This window comes from Schistocerca gregaria, chromosome 5 (assembly GCF_023897955.1).
Source record: "Schistocerca gregaria isolate iqSchGreg1 chromosome 5, iqSchGreg1.2, whole genome shotgun sequence".
NCBI classification, from domain to species: domain Eukaryota; kingdom Metazoa; phylum Arthropoda; class Insecta; order Orthoptera; family Acrididae; genus Schistocerca; species Schistocerca gregaria.
In genome coordinates, this window is record NC_064924.1 from 616,345,655 (window position 1) to 616,370,869 (window position 25,215).

General features: G+C 42.4%; 1 protein-coding gene across 4 annotated transcripts in view; it reads right to left on the reverse strand.

Moving 5' to 3' along the window:
- Positions 1-24,847, reverse strand: part of LOC126272138 (lachesin-like) — a 1,905,511-nt gene extending 1,880,664 nt beyond the window's left edge. Inside the window, exon 1 of one of the 4 annotated variants that reach the window (XM_049974749.1) lies at positions 24,250-24,847. In XM_049974749.1, the coding sequence (XP_049830706.1) occupies positions 24,250-24,466 (217 nt within the window). In that variant the 5' untranslated portion in view covers positions 24,467-24,847. The remainder of the gene's footprint in view (positions 1-24,249) is intronic. The other 3 variants (XM_049974748.1, XM_049974747.1, XM_049974746.1) reach the window with 3 other exon arrangements.
- Positions 24,848-25,215: the final 368 nt, after the last annotated feature.

Below are 25,215 nucleotides of genomic sequence, written 5' to 3' on the forward strand. Positions count from 1 at the left end.
TTTATTTCTTCTCCATGAATTTTAATACCTACTCCGAATTTTTCTTTTGTTTCCTTTACTGCTTTCTCAATATACAGATTGAATAACATCGAGGAGAGTCTACAACCCTGTCTCACTCCCTTCCCAACCACTGCTTCCCTTTCTTGCCCCTCGACTCTTATAACTGCCATCTGGTTTCTGTACAAATTGTAAATAGCCTTACGCTCCCTGTATTTCACCCCTGCCACCTTCAGAATTTGAAAGAGAGTATTCCAGTTAACATTGTCAAAAGCTTTCTCGAAGTCTACAAATGCTAGAAACGTAGGTTTACCCTTCCTTAATCTTTCTTCTAAGATAAGTCGTAAGGTTAGTACTGCCTCACGTGTTCCAGTATTTGTACGGAATCCAAAATGATCTTCCCCGAGGTCGGCTTCTACTAGTTTCTCCATTCGTCTGTAAAGAATTCGTGTTAGTATTTTGCAGCAGTAGCTCATTAGACTGATTGTTCGGTAATTTTCACATTTGTCAACACCTGTTTTCTTTGGGATTGGAATTACTATGTTCTTCTTGAAGTCTGAGGGTATTTCGCCTGTTTCATACATCTTGCTCAACAGATGGTAGAGTTTTGTCAGGACTGGCTCTCCCAAGGCCGTCAGTAGTTCTAATGGAATGTTGTCTACTCCGAGGGCCTTGTTTCGACTCAGGTCTTTCAATGCTCTGTCAAACTCTTCACACAGTATCGCATCTCCCATCTCATTTTCATCCACATCCTCCTCCATTTCCATAATATTGTCCTCAAGTACATCGCCCTTGTATAGACCCTCTTTATACTCCTTCCACCTTTCTGCTTTCCCTTCTTTGCTTAGAACTGGGTTTCCATCTGAGCTCTTGATGTTCATACAAGTGGTTCTCTTTTCTCCAAAGGTCTCTTTAATTTACCTATAGGCAGTATCTATCTTACCCCTAGGTAGATAAGCCTCTACATCCTTACATTTGTCCTCTAGCCATTCCTGCTTAGCCATTTTGCACTTCCTGTCGATCTCAATTTTGAGACGTTTGTATTCCTTTTTGCCTGCTTCATTTACTGAATTTTTATATTTTCTCCTTTCATCAATTAAATTTAATATTTCTTCTGTTACTCAAGGATTTCTACTAGCCCTCGTCTTTTTACCTACTTGATCCTCCGCTGCCTTCACTACTTCATCCCTCAAAGCTACCCATTCTTCTTCTACTGTATTTCTCTCCCCCATTCCTGTAAATTGTTGCCTTATGCTCTCCCTGAAACCCTGTACAACCTCTGGTTCTTTCAGTTTATCCAGGTCCCATCTCCTTAAATTCCCACCTTTTTGCAGTTTCTTCAGTTTTAATCTACAGGTCATAACCAATAGATTTTGATCAGAGTCTACATCTGCCCCTGGAAATGTCTCACAATTTAATACCTGGTTCCTAAATCTCTGTCTTACCATTATATAATCTATCTGATACCTTTTAGTATCTCCAGGGTTCTTCCATGTATACAACCTTCTTTCATGATTCTTAAACCAAGTGTTAGCTACGATTAAGTTGTGCTCTGTGCAAAGGGATGGAGGTATATTTAGATATACCGAAACCATTGCCAAGAATTTTAATAAATATTTATCCTGCAACTCTTTGGCTGTTATCATTTACCGTGAAGAATTTCAACAGTTGCTGTTTCAGCCATGTTTAAAATCTTGATTTTTTTATGTTATTTTCAGAAATTTCTTGCTCAAATTAAAGCCTATGTTTGATACGAGCGTCCAGGCGTACATTTTTTGCCTCTGCAAGTCTGCTCTTTATAACCTGATTGCTCCGTTCATATTGGGTTATACTACGTAGAATAGCTAGGTGCTAAGGGAGCATCCTTTACTTCACCTGCTCCGTGATCACCAGTTCTGATGTTTCTCGCTGTGCTCATTTCTACTGCCTCTCATTACCTCCTTCCTTCTTTCATTTACTCTCACTCCACATACTGTACTCATTAGACTGATCATTCCGTTCAAAAGACCCTGAAATTCTTCTTGAATTTCATTCAGGACAGCAATTCCACAAGCAAATCTTATCGTTGACATCATTTTACTTTGAATTTTAATCCCACTGTTGAGATTTTCTTTTATTTCTGTTATTGGTTCTCTGATGTAGAGACTGAACAGTAGCAGCGACAAACCACATCCCTTTCTTACAACCTTTTTAATCCTAGAACTTCGTTCTTGGTCTTTCAGTCTTGTTGTTCCCTTTTGATTCTTGAAAATATTGAATATCGTCAGTCTTTTCCCTTAGCTTACCCCTAATTTCTCAGAATTCGAACACCTTGCACCTATTTACACTGTCGAAAGTGTTTACCATGACGAAAAATCTTATTAATGTATCTTGATCTCTCTTCAGTCTAGATTCCATTATCAACCGCAACGTCTCAACTGCCTTTCTAGTGCCTTTACCTTTCCTACCTGCTCGTCCTCTACACGTATTAGTGCGCATTAATATGGATGGTGTCCACCGTTTGGCTTTATGGTGGCTTGAACACTGCTGAGCACACTTTCAGTGGGGTGTCAGAATGTCTCTGGAGGAGAGACAGCTCAATGTGCCTCAATAACTGTAACCAGAGGAGGTAATGGTGTTCGATGCCGGCGTATGGATATGAAGTGAAGTGTACATTGTAAGACGTGCCATAGGAGATATATTGGCTTCCTGTCGGGACTCTCGTCAATCCAACCCTTTCTTGGAATATTATCGTCCAAAAACCATTGCCTCAAACATAGTGTCTTATGACAGGATGGATACAGCCATCGTCTCCGATCTGTGTCTCTAGTGTATGAAGTATACACTGCTATAAAATGTTTTCACATCTCTCTCTTACTTTTTTTTCTTTTTTTCAATAGTAATAACCACACTACAGCACCCTAACGAGGAGAAACTGCCTATACAGGAACACCATCTCTTGCGTAATTCACTGTTGGTGTTAGCTGTGGCGCCATTAAGTTAGTTGACTGTTCTGTATGGCGCCACTAGCTCAAGGATAGTATCGACTACCCCTCTTTGCCAATATCTAGGAGGAAGAGTTTGTATCTGTGGGCTGTGGGCTGTGAGCTGTGTCCTCAGAAGGTCTTTGCTTGCAGATATACACTACTGGACATTAAAATTGCTACACCACGAAGACGACGTGCTACAGACGCGAAATTTAACCGATAGGAAGAATCTGCTGAAAAATGCAAATAACTAGCTTTTCAGAGCATTCACACAAGTATGCCGCTGGTGGCGACACCTACAACGTGGTGACATGATAAAAATTTCCAACAGAATTCTCATACACAAACAGCAGTTGACCAGCGTTGCCTGGTGAAACGTTGTTGTGATGCCTCGTGTAAGGAGGATAAATGCGTACCATCACGTTTCCGACTTTGATAAAGGTCGGATTGTGGCCTATCGCGATTGCGGTTTATCGTATCACCACATTGCTGTTCGCGTTGGTCGAGATCCAATGACTGTTAGCAGAATAGGGAATCGGTGGCTTCAGGAGGATAATACGGAACGCCGTGCTGGGTCACAACGGCCTGGTATCATTATCAGATGAGATGACAGGCATCTTATCCACATGGCTGTAACGGATCGTGCAGCCACGACTCGATCCCTGAGTCATCAGATGGGGACGTTTGAAAGACAACAACCATCTGCACGAACAGTTCGAAGACGTTTGCAGCAGCATGGACTATCAGCTCGGAGACCATGGCTGCGATTACCCTTGACGCTGCATCTCAGACAGGAGCGCCTGCGATGGTGTACTCAACAATGAACCTGGGTGCACGAATGGCAAAACGTCATTTTTTCGGATAAATCCACGTTCTGTTTACAGCATCATGATGGTTGCATCCCTATTTTGGTGACATCGCGGTGAACGCACGTTGGAAGCGTGTATTCGTCATCGCCATACTGGCGTATCACCCGGCGTGATGGTATGGGGTGCCATTGGTTACACGTCTGGGTCACCTTTTGTTCGCATTGACGGGACTATGAACAGTGGACGTTACATTTCAGATGTGTTACGACCTGTGGCTCTTCCCTTTATTCGATCCCTGCAGAACCCTACTTTTAAGCGGGATAATGCACGACCCGATGTTGAAGGTCCTGTACGGGTCTTTCTGGATACAGAAAATGTTCGACTGCTGCCCTGACCAGCACATTCTCCATATCTCTCACCAATTGAAAACGTCTGGTGAATGGTGGTCGAGCAACTGGCTCGCCACAATTCGCCAGTCACTACTCATGATGAACTGTGGTATCGTGTCGAAGCTACATGAGCAGCTGTACCTGTACACGCCATCCAAGCTCTGTTTGACTCAATGCCCAGTCGTATCATGGCCGTTATTACGGCCTGAGGTGGTTGTTCTGGGTACTGATTTCTCAGGATCTATGCGCCCAAATTTCGTGAAAATGTAATCACATGTCAGTTCTAGTATAATATATTCGTCCAATGAATACCCGTTTATCATCTGCATTTCTTCTTTTTGTAGCAATTTTAATGTCCAGTAGTGTATATACGGGTTGGTTGGCCCGAGAAGGAGCACCAAGTTTGGGGATTGGCGGTAGCGTCGCGACATGAAGCGGCCACGAGTTCCGAGCGGCCGAAGCCACGAGCTGAGCAAGGAGGACGTGCGCAGAGTAAAGGAACCGGAGCACTTCACCGGGGTCAGCGCCGACTGCAAGCAGCAGGCCGACATCCCGTCGGTGGGATGGCAACCTTCGTGTCGGACGACCGCCCGTGGCCTGGCTGCCCCCTTCTACCTGACTGTCATCGGCGCGATGCACAGTGGATCCATGGAGCAGCTAGCTGATAAAGGGGAGAAGCATTCTGTAATCCTCGTGGCGATTGGTGTCATTGTCTACCCGACCTCCTAATTATTTTCTGGTTTGTACCCGAGCCTCAGAGTTTTACTCAGTCGGCTCTTTGGTCGAAATAATTGGCCGTAGTATTCTACTAAGACACTGGTTGTCGCTTAAAAATTTGTCCCGTTAGTGCATTGCCTTTCTTTATTATTTTCTGGTTTGTACCCGACCCTCAGAGATTCAGCCGGTCGACTCTTTTGTTCAAATGGTTCAAATGGCTGTGAGCACTACGGGAGTTAACATTTGAGGTCATCAGTCCCCTAGAACTCGGAAATACTTAAATCTAACCAACCTAAGGACATAACACTCATCCATGCCCGAGGCAGGATTCGAACCTGCGAAGGTAGCGGTCGTGTGGCTCCGGACTGAAGCACCTAAAACCGCTCGGCCGACTTTTTGGTCATAGATATAGACCGTAGTATTGTACTACACACTAGTTGTCGTTTGAAAAATTGTTCTTTCTCATTTAAAAAGGGTAATTAATGTTTTGATGAATCAGCTCCTGGTTCGAAATACAGTCGGATCAGTTGTACCAAGGCACAGGATCCGTTAATCAAACAGGTGTCTTGTGGTTAGATTTAAATGTTAAGCGGTTCAATTCCTTGATTGTAATTGCATTTGGGATAACCTGAACTACCTATTGCACTAAGCTGTTCGTTCCTGTCTTTGAAAGACCGGGTGATTATTGGCATACTTTTAACTGGATCTTGCGATACCGCCGAGTGATTTCTCTTGTAATACGTGTTCATACGTAATGTTTTAAAACGTTCCTTCAGAACGACCTTCCTAACTGAGAAGCAATTTAACTTCTGACACATTAATAGCCTTCTGTCATCAGAGCTTTAGTCAGAATAAGGTAGTCAAAAGGGACGGGTTGGGATCCAGTTGCATCTTGGTTGCTAATTGAAATGAAAAGGTTGCTCGCTTTGAAGCAAGCCTTATCATTGTCGTAACTGTTCCCTAATTTGCTTAACCTTTACGCATAGGTGCGCATCTTAACCCCGAACCCTTCGACATACAGCGTTATGATTTTAAAAAATTCCGTCGTCTGTTTGGGTAATTGAAGCACTCTTGATATCAATATAACTTATACGTTTTCATGTGCTGCTGCAGGGCAGTAAATAAGAGAAACTGTGTCGAGCGCGGTAGTAAAGACCGCTGTTTCACCCGAAAACGGGCGGGCTGCGGGTCGGTGCCCTTGTAATTATAGTCATGTTGTTCTTGTTTTGATTTCTCTTGCAAAAGCTTCTTCATTTCACAAATTTGTTAATTTGTAAAGAAAACAGGATGTGTGAAAAGAAAGTTGTATTGGTGGGTCTTCCCTTCCAAGTTTTCGTTAATACCAGTAAATACCAGGTCTCAACGTGCTTGCACGTAACGTTTCCGAGACATGTGCCAAATCCAAACCCTACTCAGAAGAGCCATAAGTGTAGCTTATCTCCACGTTCCGGACTGTGAGGAAGGTCGAATCATTGGCATGAGGGACGTGGGAATATCATACACAGATTATCGCAGAACGAGCGGTAACTAGAGGGACTCTAGACAAGAGCGGGCGAGAGGATTAGGCATGGGTCCTTCCAGGAGTGCTACACCGAGAGAAGATCGTTACCGTAGTACTTTCTCTGATGAGCAGGTGAATGACAATGACCAGAGGTTACAGGCTGTGTCACCACGAACAGTCTGGAACATGTTACTAGGAGCATAGCTGATATCACGAAACTGCATGTTTCGTTTATTGCTTGACACCGTACCACAGGCAACACAGACATTTATTATAAAGAGCCAGTGCAACTGGGGTATTTAGTGGCGTTCTGACGTGTTCAGCGACGAATCTCGCTTCTGTCTGTGGCGTTCAGATCCACACCAACGTGTCTGAAGACAACCAGGTGACAGGTCACAGGAAGCAGCTCCCCAGACGCATACTTCACCAGCTCCTCAAATCATGATCTGGGGAGCCACTGGATATCGCACCAGAACTGATTTGATAATTGTTCAAGAAAGTTAGAATTCTCCCCAAAACGTGGCTCGAACCATATACGTGTTCTTGTACATTTCATGACCAGGGAACGAAGTGACAAATCCCAGGAGGACAAGGCATCACACTGGGGTTCACGAAGCAGACGCCTTCAGTAATGTGTCTGTCCTTAGCTGGCCTGCGTGGTCCCGTTAGGCTATTTGTCACCAATAGAGCACATCTGGGATGTGATGGGAAACCTTACGTATCCATACGAACTTCACCCAGCACTCTTTATGAACTGACGCAACACTTGTATCGGGTATGGCAAGAAATACCTGAAGATGACGTTAAAAACATGTTTGCTTCTATTCTTCTAGTAGGTTGATTATGGATATCATTTCTGAACCAAAAGAAAGTTTAACAATTTAATACCTGTTATACGCTGAACACCTCCACAAATTTAGATAAATTCGGTACTTCATGGTATACCATTTTCCATTCCAGTCAGCGTAAACATTCCTTCATGCCTCAACACATGTCCCACCAACCTATCGTTTTTTTCCCAATGAAGTTGTACCTTGAAACACTTTCCTTCTCAATACGCTTCATCTTCTCATAAATAGTCCTGTCAACTTATCTAATCTTCGACATTCGTTTGTAACATCACAGTTCAAAAGCTTCAAATCTCTTTTTGTCTCTGCTGTTCATTGTCAGTGTTTCATTCTCATGATACTGCTACGTTCTATAGCTACTTCCAGAAAAGATCAACAAAGACGTAAACTGTATTTCCAGTGAAAATATTTCCTTTTTCCAAGAAAACTTTTCTTGTTAACTGATCTCTTACTTTCAGCATCTCTTTTCTGAGACATATTAGGATATGCCTTTCGTTTTACAAAGCTGGAGGCATTATCACAGACTTTTATGACTCAGGAAGCGGTTACAGTCTCAGAAAATCTAAGCTAGCCCAACTTTTTATATGTAACCACATAACGATCCGTTCGTCATGTCATCAGACCACTACCTAATATTGAGGCGCTTGTAGAGGTGAAGATATGGCTAAATAAAACAAACAGTGTCAACACTTCCACACCACACGCTCTATAACCGTTGGCGTGGATACATATATACTGTTCAGTTTGTTTGCGTCTCGAACAGCTCTATGAGTCGTCAAAGTCTCTGATGACGTTTCCAGAATTGGATGACGAAACGTGCGACACAGAAATATGCCTTGGATCACGGCCTAATGCACGTAAAATAAATACCTCCGATGACGCGAATACCGGTCGTAAAAGTCTACATTCTGTCTTATGTACTTGTTACAACCATTTTTATAGCTATAACGTACCGTTTACGTTTCTAGAAAATCAGTAATTCTCGAAGAACATGTCTCTCCTTCGGGGCTGGAGACTAACGCCTGTAATATAACCCTCACAAAATACTGAACTACTTTTTAGAACTGCATTTATGGGAAGCCATAATAAAACAATTAGTAGCACAAACTCATATTGTACTGTATGGTACTAGAAACGATGGAGAGGCTTCATCCCCGCCGTAACCCGCAGTGGTACACAACCCCACAACAGGTTACAGGAGTCCACTCATCCCACCGCCATCCCACACCGAACCCGGGGTTATTGTGCGGTTTGGCCCCCAATGGACCCTTCACACCCCCTCCCTCCCCTTTCATCCCCCGCACTCCAGGAACGTCTCACACCAGACGAGTGTAACCCTAATGTTTGCGTGTTAGAGTAATTATGGTATACGCGTACGTGGAGAAAGTGTTTGCGCAGCAATCGCCGACATAGTGGAACTGAGGCAGAATAAGGGGAACCAGCCCGCATTTGCCGAGGCAGATGGAAAACTGCCTTAAAAAACATTCACAGGTTGGCTGGCACACCGGACCTCGACACTTAACCGCCTGGCGGATTTGTGCCGGGGACCGACACGCCTTCCCGTCTGGAAAGCAGTGCGCTAGATCGCACAGCTAACCGGGTTACAAACTCACATACAGTTTAAGAGTATTTTCGAAGATTGCATCAACTATTGGGTGCTGTGTCAGATTCAATGTTGTTACGTGAACGGGTGGAACGTCAAAATTTAGACAACTTTGAGTTTGAGATATTTTCCTTTCACTTCGCATTTCACGGCACAATTCATTTGTTTAAAATGGGATAGTGCACGAGAAGTAGGTAGATATAGGCCTAAGTTAACTTCAAAATATCTTAGTGTAGAATCTATTAGTGCCCCGGTATGAACAAAGTTTTGCTCATAACGTGGCTTCTGGTAGTGCAAAATCTTTATTTGAACTCAGATCCACGCAGGAAAATTTTGGTTCTTCCTTAGGTTCTAGAAGGAGATTGTTTCAAATATATTTGTTTTTCTCTTGTCCCTACACATTTTAAAAGTACTTGTAAGCGTTTGTAGTCATGATAATTGTGATTTTCGTTCCCGAACACACATCAGTGCAGCAAGAGTGGTCATTGAGACCATATCAGATCTGCACTCTGCGGAGTTATTTTTTGAGTTCTTCATTGATACTGACAACAAGGGATACCCACCATCAACTCTAAAGCATAATCCACATTCATCCCACACTAGAAGAAAGTAAGGAGTCTCCAAAACACATGAGAACTACGGAAGGACAGCAGACTCTAGGAGTTAAAATTCTCTTCGAGGAGTCAGTAGACAATGAGACGCGTCAAAATAAATTTGTAGAGCCAACGTGTCACTGAAGAAACTATAACCTCTGTTGAAGTAAGAAAGCATCAAAATTTTCTATCCAGCTGCGTCACCTTAATATAACAGGAGGAGAATTTATATCAGTAGGAGAATCCCCTCACACTATGCCGCCTACGTTATCGCAAGAGGCAGGAAGAGAAATATCTTTATTACTAACAACATTTTCGCTTCGCTAAATCGAGAACAAAGCAAGATTGTAATTGAGAAGATTAAAGGAACTGCCACACGCTCAAGATACAAAGATAAGTCTATTTTTAGGACAGTAGGAATCTGTGATAAAAATATTATACAGTTTCTCACAATTGAATTTTATAGCAACATTTAATATATTTACTGACTTACCTGTTTCATTTGAGGTTAAATTTTTAAATAAATCGCATAACGATAATTGGATACATTCACTGACCATCTGTTGTGCTCGATATGCCGTAAAGTTACTAATGTTTACACTAAGGATTCACAATACTACCAAATTTTACACACGATGTTGAACCATCAGTCTTCTTATTTTAGTTGGCCAGTGTCATGTATCTCACATGTAATAGTATCACTTGATATAATGCATACTGTACGTAAATATTCAAATTTTTTGATGTAAGCGTTATATGTTCAAAAACTGTATTCTGACGGACGACGATGCGTTGAATAACGGGGTGACATACTGTCACACCTGAAAACATTGAAGTTACATGTATGTGAAGAAGAAGCTGATTGTAAAAAAATTTAAAAGTTGAATTATTTCCAACTGGACAAGCGAAACCGAATCCTGGTTAAGGATACTACTACATGGATTCCTAAGATCGTTCAAAAGTAGTATTTGCTTCTTAGAGATCTCGAGCATGATACACCTAGTTCAGCGTACATTGGTCAAAACATCTCCCAACCTAAATTATGCAAGGACACTATTTGCCTCTGATTGCCACAGAACACCCGTGAACATATACATATTCACGAACACTATGCTTACATAGTTTTTGTCTTAGATTTATTGAACCAGAATTAGATTAAAAGTAATTCACATCCTCCGCGTCCGATCACGGTTTTCTGGAAGTTTCCCTTCACAGTAAGATAAATTCAGGCACTGGTAATCCGTTCACACAGTATTTCCAGTTTGTATTCTCTTTTCCTGGTACTTGGCCGAAAAGTCTCTGCATCTGGATGGTTCATTATTCGAACAGCCCGCTCTATCCTTGAGGTTAGGGCATGAGAAGTACATATAAATGCTATATGTGCACTGAGTGAAACTAGGGCTAGCACTATATCACTGAAACATATTCCAACTTTTACGATGACGGATATAACTCTATCGAAATATTGCACATCTAGCCTTTCAGAAGTGTAGTGTAAGATATCATGTTATGAATCTTCCAAGAACGTATCATGGAGAGACGAGCGAGTAAGAGGACGCGCAAGGCCAGAAATAGAGAATGATTCCAGAAGTAATTAAAGAATTAGAAAACATGTGAGAGATTTGGGACCGTTTGAGACGAACAAACCTCTATCGATAATACTCGTATGAGTTATATTTTGAAGTATCTAAGGATTCACACAACGAAATAAAACATCTAAACAATTACAGAAACTAAAGGAACTTGTAATAATAATTCCCTATATATAAAGCTACCTAAATCTGTAAACAGACGGCTTCCGCCGTTATGAGAGGCATTATTAAAATGATCATTATGGCGGTGGCCGTTAAAATGATTCAATAACATGGCTGGAATTTTCACGCCAATACCGCTAATGGATCTCTAGTAACTGGTGACAAGTGAACTTTTCGGATGAATCACGTTTTATGCTTCATCGGACAGATAGTTGTTGGCGCGTACAGGTGAAACACCTGAAAGCAAACTCCGTGCAACAATCTTTAGAAGAGTCCAGGCCGGAGGAGGGAGCCGTATGGACTGGAGAACGTTTTTGTGGCATTCCCTCGTCATTTTGGAAGGCACAGGGGATCAACACAAGTATGCATATATCCTTGTGAACCACTTACTCCCACACATGCAGATTATTCTTCCTCAGCGCGATGGCATCTACCAGCAAGAAAATGTAACACGTCACACAGCTCTCAGTGTACTTTCGTGGTTCGGAGACCACCAGGATACGTTTGTCGTGCTCCCCTGGCCACTAAACTGCCAGTATCGAAAACTAGTCGAGAAATTATGGGACTAACTCAATCGGGCTCTTCGCGCAGTGAGTCCTGAACCGAGAACCTTAGCACAGTTGGTCACTGCACTGGAATCGGCATAGCCCCACGTCCCTTTCGGTACCTTACAGAACCTCACTGACTGCCTTTCTGCAGGTCTCGCAGTGATTCGCGCCGCGAAAGGTGGTTATTCAAGCTGTAGATGAGCGATCACATTAAAGGGACTGGACAGCATATTAACATACAGCTGAGTCAGGACGTCATGTGTGCGATGGAAGTAGGTAAGTTGAACAGCTTTCGAGCAGGTGTATTCATGAGGCTGCAGTAAACATACGGTGGTGCGCACTCGAAAAATAAATAAAATTTTCTGAAACTTGGGGCGCTAATAAATCAGGTGTTCTCAATCAGGAAAAGTATACATATTAATGATTTTTCAGTTGCATCCCTTTTTCTTCGAAATAGAAAAAAACCATTCTTTACTATTTTATTTTTGTTATTACATACTCGTGTCTACAGTTGCCTCTTCAGTTTTCCTCTAAACTGCTCCTTCGAGCACCTTGTATTGCTGGAAACTGTAGGAGATGCTCTCTGTCAGGAGAATCTTCCGTCAACTTTTTTCTCCTAATATTTCTAGCTGTTCAAACATAATTGAAATTTCAACGTCTTCCTACAGCATGACATGTTAGTGGATTCCTCTTTCTCCTGCTATGGATTTAGCTTACAAACATTGCTGTGCTCCATATGCGCTTTTCAATCAATTCCAAATAATAATTTCAGAACAGCCAACGTCGTCTGTAGAAGAAGGCTCTCATCTCTCCCGAAAATATGGTTCATCTTCGGTCACAACGCAGAGTCTTAGCTTTTAGACAGGCTTGGCAGTTGGAAAACCGGAACAGACAAGAAGACAAGAATTTGAGATGTGGTGCTACAGACAAATGTTGAACATTAGGTGGACAGGTAGGGTAAGGAATGATGAGGTTCTGCGCAGAATCGGAGAAGAAGGAAATATGTGTAAAACACTGACAAGGAGAAGGGACAGGATGAATGTGTTAAGACATCACGGAATGATTTCAATGGTACTAGAGGGATCTGTAGAGGGGAAAAGCTGTAGAGGAAGACAGAGATTGGAATACATCCATCAAATAATTAAGGACGTAGGTTGCAAGTGCTACTCTGAGATTAAGAGGTTGTCACAGGAGAGGAATACGTGATGGGACGCTTCAAACCAGTCATAAGACTACTGACGAAAAAAAATCTTTTCCTGCTTCACATTTGTCTTTTCTCCCACCTGCTATTTAGCAGGCATACTTCCTTATCCTATACTACTCTTCTTCGCTTTCATCTTAGCTCTGTTTATAATTTACCCTCATTGTATACTATGCTGATTGTCATTCCACTCAAACGTACTATGTCTTCGAAAAGATTCATGGATTCCTGTCCGCGCGTGAGTGAGAATTCAAATAATATCTTGGGTTACCGTATCCCAGTAAGTTACGTCTTCCTTAATGCCGGACATGAAGGTTACGTTTTCGGCGAAATTTATGTTTGATATATGTCCCCTCTGCCCTTTTACTCAATTTTCATAATTTTTTCAGGATTTCAAGGTAATTACCAATAGCATTCTGCCTTCCACCACTCTCAGTACCATTTCCTTTCCCTGGCTAAGTTTCTTTGAGTACTTCCCCACCTACTCCCAATTCCTACCTATAAATCACTCAACTTCCTTGATGTTTCAATTTGAAATTCAGTGGTACAAAATTCTGAATGCAAAAATTCTTATTCTGACATCGTTTTCCAGTACTTTACCTGAAGCGACCAACTGATCCTTCAGGTAGCAATTCTGGTACCTTCGAATCCTCTGAATCCAGTCCAGCGGTTAGTGCGAGACTCGATATAGATAATTCAAAAGATTTCATACTAGGGGGTGCCCAAAGAAACCGGAATAACATTGTCGTGGACGAAGCTTGTGTAGTACACATTTCTGCCACTAGACGTGTGTAGCGCATCTCATTGCCAACCGGGTCGGACTTGTGTATAATTCTGGCTGCTTTGCGTGTGAAGTTTGTTGTTTGACTGAGCATTAAGAATGATAGAATAGTTTTTCATTAAATGCGGACGTTGTAACACATAAGCTCTAGTTATTCAGCAACAAACTTTGCTAGCATGAAAATTGTAGGACGTTCTTTCCAGTCAAATGCATCATATTATCACACGAAATCCCGATAAAAGAGAGATTGCAGGACCTGAAATACTACTGGAGCTTACGCGAGCTTTGTAGGATAGATATTAGACGACGTCTTTCGTCAACGCTGCTTTTTCGTCGTCTAGTAAGTATCTACGCTTGCACAGAAAAGGGACAGCGAGAGGACGCCGTACTGAAGTAGGTGGACATTCAGTGCTGAGCAGTACTACGAATGAAAAATATCATAGCCCGCCGCAGTTTTCTACAGATGTGCCCCAGAGGTCTGCCAGAGTTTGCCGTCTACGAGGTCTAACATGAAAATACATTGATTCTGCAATTCATAAACTTAGAAATTACGCTCAGTTAGGTTGATGGCATCAAAATATGAACCATTTACGTAAACACGCGTCTGTATTCATTCCTAGTACCGCAAAACGCGTTTCTGTTGTTCATTTCCTGTAAGGTTCCTCACAGACTCAACGGTATCTACCTCCGGACTGAGAACAAGAACAGTACTGTAGTGAACTTCTCGTCCACTATTGAACATTACATCGCGATTAGGTTAGAACTGTCACTCCGTTTTCAACTACTGCTTCCCTCTTCGTTTCTACATCTACATCTACATCCGTACTCCGCAAGCCACCTGACGGTGTGTGGCGGACGGTACCCTGAGTACCTCTATCGGTTCTCCCTTCTATTCCAGTCTCGTATTGTACGTGGAAAGAAGGATTGTCGGTATGCTTCTGTGTGGGCTCTAATCTCTCTGATTTTATCCTCATGGTCTCTTCGCGAGATATACGTAGGAGGGAGCAATATACTGCTTGACTCTTCGGTGAAGGTATGTTCTCGAAACTTTAACAAAAGCCCGTACCGAGCTACTGAGCGTCTCTCCTGCAGAGTCTTCCACTGGATTTTATCTATCATCTCCGTAACGCTTTCGCAATTACTAAATGATCCTGTAACGAAGCGCGCTGCTCTCCGTTGGATCTTCTCTATCTCTTCTATCAACCCTACCTTGTAAGGGTACGGATATTGATCCTATACTTTGTAAGTAGGCTGTTTAGGTTTTTATGTTGATAACGCAATGTAGCGCTCTATACGAAAATCACTGACTGTGGTGTGTGAAGTCTGTGGTTTGCTTGCATTGTTGGAGTAATATTCGCCATTGTAGTGTTGGGAAGTTGGCTGTTAACAGGGCGTAGCGTTGCGCAGTTGGAGGTGAGCCGCCAGCAGTGGTGGATGTGAGGAGAGAGATGGCGGAATTTTGAGGGCGGACGATATGGACGTGTGTCCATCAGAAAGAGCAAATTTGTAATATTGGATATCATAGACTGATATATATATATATATATATATATATATATATATATATATATATATATATATATATATATAATGACTTTTGAACACTACGAAGGTAAATACATTGTTTGTTCTCTATCAAAATCTTTCATTTGCTAACTATGCCTATCAGTATTTAGTGCGTTCAGTAGTTTGAATCTTTTATTTAGCTGGCAGTAGTGGCGCTCGCTGTATTGCAGTAGCTTGAGTAACGAAGATTTTTGTGAGGTAAGTGATTTGTGAAAGTTATAGGTTAATGTTAGTCAGGGCCATTCTTTTGTAGGGATTATTGAAAGTCAGATTGCGTTGAGCTAAAAATATTGTGTTTCAGTTTAGTGTTGATCAGAATAGGTAAAGAGCGAAATGTCTGAGTACGTTCAGTTCTGCTCAGCTGTTTGAAAATCAAATAATGTAAGAGGTTTTTCAGCACAGCAATTCATTAAGTTTTCTAAGGGGACGTTTCAACTTGAAGCATCGATTCTACCCTTAAGCATTTCGCTACAGCGCAGCGGCATCGCTGACGGGGATTCCCCATTATTCTAGAAGAGAGAGACTCCCGCCTGGAGAACTTCTGCCGCGAAGAAGTGGGTCAGTCGAGACTGAGAAGGCCTCCAGGACAGACACCGTGAGATTATGCTTCGCGCATGCGCACGAAAGTGAAGTACTTTGTAGAAAGATTATACTGAATGGAAAGATTATACTGAAAGTCTCACTGGAGTTAAAACTCAAGTACATCGCGTATGAATGTGAACAATGTGAGACTCTCATGTTTGGATTTAAGTTTCGTGTACGAAGAAACTGTTACGTAATAAAAAGGGGATCGTACAGTGATAAGCGGTAATGGTGTACTATACCGTTCGTAACAAGTGAGTAACAGCACTTATAGAGTGAGTGCAGCAGGAATCAGCAAGGACGTTTTGAAGGTATTTTAAGTAGAATACATTTAACTGTAAAGTACAAGAGAGTTCACATATTTCAACCTGATCATTATTAATAGAAGATTCTGGAAGGAACAGTATCGTATAACAATGTAAATAAATGGATAGGGCATGCGTCTTAGGCTCACGTCATAATTTTAGTTATCCGCCCATGTTCCTTGGGAGAGACTTCGCCCTGTACAACTGATTGCTTATTAATGTACTCTGCCTAACTTTTCTAACAAGTCAGATCACTCTATCACCTATATTAACGTATAAAAAGCGCTAAAATAGTATGGGCTACTTACTCCCTCCGCTCTTACAGCGGCCGTCTCGTTTCTCCACAAGTGGTGGTGGTGGTGGTGGTGGTGGTTAGTGTTTAACGTCCCGTCGACAACGAGGTCATTAGAGACGGAGCGCAAGCTCGGGTTAGGGAAGGATTGGGAAGGAAATCGGCCGTGCCCTTTCAAAGGAACCATCCCGGCATTTGCCTGAAACGATTTAGGGAAATCACGGAAAACCTAAATCAGGATGGCCGGAGACGGGATTGAACCGTCGTCCTCCCGAATGCGAGTCCAGTGTGCTAACCACTGCGCCACCTCGCTCGGTGCGCTCCACAACTAGTAAATAGCCTTTCGTTCGCTGTAATTTAACTCTGTTGCCTTCAGAACTTCAGTGTATTCCAACGAAAACTGTCATAAGCTTTCTCTAAGTCTTTCATTTGCGTTTCCTTCACCTGTCACCTAAGAAAACTCGTATGGTCGGTATTGTCTCGCGTGTTCCTACATTTCTCGCGATTCCAGACTGATTTTCCATTTTTCTGCACAGAATTCGTATTAGTACTTTGCAATCATGACTTATTAAAGTAATAGTTCGGTGATACACCTGTAAGCACCTGTTTTCCTTGGAAATGGAATTATTATATTGTGCTTGAAGACTTTGGATACAAGGCCTGTCGCATACCTCTCGCACACGATATGGAATATTTTCGTGCTAAGTTTCCCAACGATATCAGTAGATCTGAACGAATGTCGCCACTCCAGGGACGTTATATCCACATATTGAATTCTGACATGTTTTGGTTCACTAGAGAACTCAAGGAGTTAAATGCCTTTGGTTATTAGAACTAAAATAGTTTCAAATAAATTCCACTTTTTCGAGTTCCATACAAAATGTAACAACTGCTAGCAGGCAACACACCTATATTCATAAAACCAAAATAACTGAACGATTATATTCTTCAGGAAAATGGTATGTACCCAACGTGTCTGAATGTAACAGGGGCTCGTTTAGAACTACGGATTGTTCTTTAACGAAGCAGACGTGTTCTGTATTCCAGCAGTTACGCGAAAGGTGAACTGAATACTACCTTCTATGAACACGGCGTTGACTACGGCCAGTATTTTCAGTGGCGATCAGGAATTGCACATTTATCTTCATTTAGTTTCCTTTGAATGGATGAGAAACAAACGGAATAAAATAGCGTTAAATTGCTGTCTTTATAGTACGAATTAGGGGCACCAAAAGTTAATTCAAAACAGCATCAGTTAATTTAAGACCAGTGTTCGAAAAGGCATTGCAGTCAATGAGAGACGTTTTCACAGTTAACACTAAGCTGTTAAAATTTATTTGATCGTTTTTCAGTCACTAAGTCTTGTGGGTACTTTTAAATGATATTTATAACACCCGCTTTAACAGAGAGTGGTTAAAACACGGGACTCGCATTCGGGAAGACGACGGTTCATATCCCAGCCCGTCCAGAAAGTTCTACGTTATCCGAGATTTCCTTAAATCGATTGAGACAAACACCAGGACGGTTCCTTTGAAAGGCACGCCCTATTTCTTCCGCATCATTCTTTCCGTAACCTGAGCTTGGTCTCCCGTCTCTGACGACGCTGCTGTCGACGGGACGTTTAACCCTAATCTTCCACCTTGCAATTTTAAACGTAACTCTTTGATAGTGTAACCCAATACTTGTACGAAACGTCAAATACTTTTAAGTAGTTTTCAGTATAAACTAACTGTACTAGCATCCCTCATGCAGTACCCTGTACGACTGCTTGAATACATAAATTTTAGCCGATCGGAATTAACCGAGCGGTCTAAGGCGCTGCAGTCATGGGCTGTGTGTCTGGTCCCGGCGGAGGTTCGAGTCCTCCCTCGGACATGAGTGTGTTTGTTTGTCCTTAGGATAATTTAGGTTAAGTAGTGTGCAACCTTAGGGACTGAAGATCTTAGCAGTTAAGTACCATAAGATTTCACACACATTTGAACATTTAAAGATAAATTTTATCTGCTACCTGTTGCGAAGCCATCGTACAACTTTCTAATGAAACTGTACAAGGAATGCTACGCATCAGTTGTCAGACGTGTGGCGAAGCACCTCAGAATTAGCGGCATTCATTGGACAGCATTACAGACAGCTTGGGGATATTGAAGTACGATGTTAAAGGCTCACATGGCTCTGAACACTATGAGACTTAACAATTGAGGTTATCAGTCCCCTAGAACATAGAACTACTTAAATCTAACTCACCTAAGGACATCACACACATCCATGCCCGAGGCAGGATTCGAACCTGCGACCGTAGCTGTCGCGCGGTTCTAGACTGAAGCCCCTAGAACCGCCCAGCTACCGCGCGAAGTTAAAGGATGGTTACTGTCAAATTTAGGGGAAGTTGAGATTTTTTGCACTTTAAAAGAGGAGTTGAATGAGAAGGAAGCAGTATCCAAGTGGCATTTCTGGGCCCATGTTAGTGATGTCTTCCTTGAGAAATACCCACCAGTCTCTTCTAACTAGCGGTAATAGATTCAATATCTGTTGTTGGTCAGTCCACATGGATGCACAAATTGCAACATAGACGTAGTACCGTTTTATGTAAAATTTTATTGGACCTGACGCAGTCGATTTTAAGATAGACAGCAGCAGCAGCAGCATTGAGGACTGTGATACACGGGTTATAAGATACTGTCATCTGTGGTAGGCGACGGCAGCTGCCTTTAGTTTACAACTGAGCCTTGTGAGAATATAACACGGCACCTTGAGATGTTCAAGATAAAGTCTTATGTTTGACAACGCACGTTTACCGTTGGATGTTTACTTTTGCGGTGCCTAATGGCACAGACGCTTTAAGGTACGTTACACTACAGTACGATATAAATATTTACGCAGTTGCCAGTATGTGTAGTATTGCGCTGTATTGATTTTTCTACTTGTTTTAGAGCAGTTGATGATGGGATAACGTAGTCCTGGAACAAGTCATAATTAATACAAACATGTTTGACAACTTGTGCGTAACATTGTCAACACTGATTTCAATTTTACATTTAAATTTAAATTACATGTAATCCGTACTTTTATAGCACTGAAACTGTAATAACGAATACGTGAATGGCGTGATAGGTTGATAGTTAACTAAAGAACAAAATTTACTGAATTTGTAAATGTACGCCATATAGCTTCTAATACTGCACTTTAATTACCTACTTATCCTTTAATGTTATAGTTTGGAAAGTGCACTGCTATGTCTTTGATCCCATAGTTCAATCGTTCCATTTCATTAATCTTTAATTTTAGATGATAACAAGAATTTGAGTAAAGGCTTTGAGCTCGCTTCACATGGAGATAGAACGTGTTATATTTCAAATGCATAAACGATCTCTGTCCTATAAATCGTAAAAATGATTGGTGCTGCAGCCACAGAAATAAGAAATTGCACACGAAATATATTGTCATGACTCTAAGAATAATCTCTTTATGCTAAAAAGCAAACTCTGAAAATATAAACTACTTTACTATCGTGTGAGGGTTTAGTGCCGGGTAAGAAAACACTGCTTGCTCTCGTGTCGTGTAAAAATGTAGACTACACCCTTATCTTTCAGTGCATGTACAGAAACAGATTTTTATTCTACTTTTTGCGGCTAGTGTCAAAAAAAATTTCTATAAGCTGATTCAGCGACATAGTTATGAGCTAGTAATACAATTGAAGCTACTTTTTATGCCAATTTATCTGTCGCGAAACTGGAAATATATTACCGTTGTTTTCTGCAACAAGAATTATATATCCAGTGAGCTGATGGCCTGAAGCAGTCAGATCGCCACGCCGCGTTTTGCGTATCGCTTGTGTGCAGTTCCAAGGCGGGGAGGAAACACACATTTCTAAACAATGTTTCTCAGTAGCAGAACGTAATGATACAGTGCCTTCATGTCCTGAAAATAATTTACACTCTTCATCCATTTTGCATTATTAAGTACAAGCGAATTAATAACAATACGCTAAAACATGTAGCCGACACCCTAGGGAAAATAGAGCATTCACAAAAGTAGCTCACTACAAGTACTACACCACGCCATTACTATTCGGAGTCAAGGTTTGCGGCATGGGACAGAAAATATCCCTTCTTTTATTGGAAGATGCCAGTGCCGTGCTAACAGCCAAAGTGTAGAAGACAACCGACTTTTTTTTATGAAATATCCGTAGGGACACCGTGATTTAATTCACTTCAGCTGAATGCTGTAACGATGCCCTCGAGATGTGAACGGCTGATCTTGTGGGCCGTCCGTGATATTTTTGACAGGTAGCGAGTTAAAGCTTTAATCTACCTCTGTTTCTTTTCTTGGTCTGCGTTTCAGTCGGAAAGGAAATAGTTCGGTACTGCCTGAATGTGTGCGTTGAATTAAGGTTTGTGAGGCAACTGGAAAAGTAGAACGTAATACTTGCACCATAAGTGAAGTTTCGTCTTTCTAGTAGATTGGTAACAAATCGTAGCTGAAGCTGTACGGTTACCGCATTCACCAAAGTACCTTACACAGTCAAAGAAAACCAAATTCACGGAATTATCCTATAGATGGTCCACTCACACTGGACTTAATGTCACATTCTATCAAGTGCTGTTGTGTTTGTACCGGACACAACGTCAACGAACGTCGCGTTGCTCTTTCTAGCACTGAGCGGTGAAAGTGAAATTATGAGGGACTTTTCGTTAGAAATATAGTCTTAACGTAGTATTAGTGTAAAAGGAAAGAGGCATGGTAGTCATGTTTACTATTGACCAAGGAAAAACTAGTGACATGTCGTATAGTACATCTGATATAACGTTGGGGAAACGAGAGAATAGGTACAACGCATTCCAAACCTTCCTGAACATCAACATTTATTTACCACAGAAAATAGATACACATAAACACATGAAAAACTATTAAGAAGTCTTTTAATTAATCTTTGAATCTTGTTACATTTGTAATGGTGAAAATAGCGTGGGAAGCTTTATTTTTGTACAACAACAGAGACTGCCTCTTCAGTATTGATGCAACCGCAATGAAAACATTTTTTTTTCTCTTTATGGTCATCTTTATGCACGGCGCACACGCTCTCTGTGTCCAGAAGGGCGTATTGTGGCATATCGTAATATACAAACAATTTTTCGCTTTCTAATATTGGATGATTTTCGTTGCAGACAGGTTACATTATCATTTTGAAGTCGTCTTGCGTCTTTCGCAATCTGTCATGATCACATAAAAATCAATTAAAAGAAGATCCATTTGAGTACGAAGACCTATACTATAAAATGAGTGTTCAAGGTGAGAATAAGCCAGCTTTTCTTGGCAGCAGATAACGGCGCTGCAGCTTCAAGGCAGAACAATCTTGCTCAAAATCCTTGCCGTCTTAGTTGGTATCGCCATTTGACTGCATTGGGTAATGTTATGCCTTTCGTTTCTGTGACGTCCTGTGTGAATCAACCCCTGTGTTTATGTTATTTCAGCGGTACTTTTACACTCTGCAAATAAAGTCTACGATGATAGAATAAATCTGACTACAGAAATCTAGTATTTTGGTTGGTATCCTAGACAGACGATTCTGATCTGTCATCGCAGTTCAGTGTTTTTCATCTCTTATATCCTTCAGTTTCAAGGAGTCGCTTCGACTTATGTACGATAATAGAGATTTACCTTCGTCTTTGTATAGTGTGCGGTTGGTAGCATCTTCCGCAATATCTGAGTCACTGTACTTCAGGAAATCAACGTATCTGGGACTAAATATACACTGAATTTTCCTTTTAATTCCTCGTAATACATGAGGTGTGTGGTAGCGCAGATTATTATAATTTAACCGTCTAGAATGATCTACAATATTGAAACTTGGTGCGACATGGCTCACTTAGAAATTTTCTTACAAATCGTCTGAGATCGACGATCTTTTTAATAGACTATAGTTTGTAGACAAATTTCATCAGAATTTCGGTCGATCCCTGCATACTGACGTCTAATTTTGGAAGAATACAAGTTCTCCACTAACGTGTGAAGGAGAATATGAAATTTCTCTTAGCGGAACTGTACTTTATTGGAACCGTTCAACGTGTCACTATTTGATGCAGTTTCATTAGACTGAAGAACTACCTCTCCCGGTTTCTATTCGGGCACCTCTGAGTTTACTACGTCCTCCTGAGTTTTAGCGCTTCAGACACCCATTAACAAAACTTATCCCAGCCATTACTGATCTCTGCAACAAACCACCTGCTGCGGTAGCAACTTACCTACATTCCTAGGTTATTATCGTGAATGTCCATCTCCACAACGGCTTATCCCTGCAGTAATTCTCTATAGTAAATTTCCCATTCTATACAGACTCAACGAAGCGCTCTACTGTGTTTTCGTTATAACCTTACTCATAGTAAAGTTGCATATCTCTTGTTTCCTTAAATGAGATTAACGTCATGTTAATGACCTTAGCCATATTATTGGTTGGAGGACCTCGTCAGTTAATTGGTTTTCCTCTTAGGAAGAGCTCGCTGTTAAAACGCTGAATTTTATTTTATTGCTGTTGGTAGTGACAAATATGTGTGATAATAAAGATACTTCTTATTACTCACAGAAGCCTCAACATCGAATTTGCAGAGACGCTAATTGTTTAATTTCGTGAGATGTATCTCGTCGGGCGTAACTGCTGGTGCGCGTAGGTGTTTTTGTCTGTGTTAGCTACTTGTTTACAGTGATTTTTACAGCCTCGCAACCAAGAGCACCTATTAATAAATCAGCGTCTGTCTACCCGTTAAAATGATATCTTTAAATTCGTTTGTTGACTCCGTATTATAGATATCAACTAAAGAAACTAGGGTTGGAAATCCGTTACTGATATCGTATCTCTGCAGTCCGAGGACGAATAAAACGTTAGGTTACTGAACGAAACAACATATTCCACGTAAAGCGTCCAGTGGATCATCAAGGACGAAGATCACTTTCTTATAACCTTGCTGACTGTAAGCGTGCACAACGCAACACCTCTTAGAAATTACAGTTTCTCTGCCCCACTAATTGAAAAGTTACATCAGACGATTCTCCAATTATCTGCGGCATGAGAAATAATCCTGAAGCTATTAACTGCGGCACTAAACAGTGATGTGATTCATGTAGTCGCTCCGGATATTTTCCGCCCTCTGCTATCTGTCCCGTAAAGCGACTTTTATAGTGCTCCGGACCCATCTTCCTCCGCACTGGAGCACGTTTTACTGCTGTCTGGAGCTGCTTACTTAGTAAAACCGTAATAAAGCAATATCCGCTTTCCGTCCCCATCTCGTACAGCACATTTCTTTTACGGGCGCGTTTCACGATCTTCTTTGATCCAACGACGGAAAGACTAGATGAATATGTTAGTACCGCACTGTGCGCTGCGGTAGTTTGTTTCGTGATTCTGCTGTGCGGTAGCATAAAATCAAGGCAGTTCACTATGTGTTTGGTATTTGCCTTTAAGATAAATGTGGTTGAGTAATATCCTGCAATGAAACAATCGACATCAGTGATGAGCCGTAGTGTTATAGTGTCTATGAAAATAGATTTGCGGTGGTGTTATGCAGCGTGCGCTTGTACACCACACCCGGGAAACTGGAATTTTACAACGATGTTGATGATTATGAAGCATACGAATATGATACATTCTAGCTACCGGAAAGGAAGTCAAAATACGACGATATTGACCATGAGGAATTGGATATTTGTCGAAAAAGTGCACGGACACTGAATAAGTACAAAATTGCTGAGAAAAATGATGAGTACCGTGACGGTAGACACTTGCGGTAAACATTTCGTACATACCGGTTGTGGCTGAGGCGACGACGGCGTTGACTAGTACAGCGACACACGCCAGCGCAACAATCAGCGGTCCAAGTACTGCCGGTGGTGAGCCCATGGTAGCACTCCTACGAGGACGCCTCTCTCGAACCTCGTTCGTCACACGTTCAGCTGTTTCTAAGGAACCTGACACTGGTAAACCGCAGGAAATTTTGTCTGGCGCTCGGCTCCAGCACTGCATAGGAGCTGCGTCCGGGAACGTGCTTCCTAGCACAAGCGTCGTTCGGATTGTGTCAACAGTGACAGTCTGGGGCAATGTGGTTATTTACCGCTGTTGAGGTTTTATTATTTTGTTACGAGTTTGTGGGTGAGAGACGCGGAGATAAGAGTGAAGCACCGCCTTGTGTACGCGAGCGTCGGCAGGCACAGCACGGAACAGGAGCGCCAGCGACACGACGCGCGCGCCGCGTGATCGGAGCGGACAGTGACGCGGGCTCGCGGCTGCACCCGTCCTCTCAGCTCGGCTGCCGGAGCTCGTCTGAGGCCGCGGGCGGGCCGTCCGGCCGGGGCGAGCGAGCGGCCGCAGCCAGTCGGTGCGCGCCGGCCAGGCGCCGGCCAATGCGCCGCGGGCCGGCGCCGCGGCGAGGCCACTGCGCAGGCGGCTCGGCGCAGGTGCAGCACTGCGCACGCGCGGCGCCGGCCAGTCGCGGCGCCGCGAGGCGCCTGGAGGGGGCGGGGCCACAGCCGCCCGAGTCCCGTCCACGGAGGCGCAGCCGGCCGCGGCGAAGGAGGAACCCCGAAATCACGGCACGCGCTCGGACAACTCAAGAGATTCGGCACCTGCTGCGCCGGTAGCCAGTTTAAGAAGGAACACTCGCTTACCCGATACCTGCACTTTCTTTACCACAGTAAAGTGACGTAAGAATAAGACAACCTGTGCATCCTACGTTACTACTTGAGGTCACATCAAAATCGGGTGGCATCCCATAT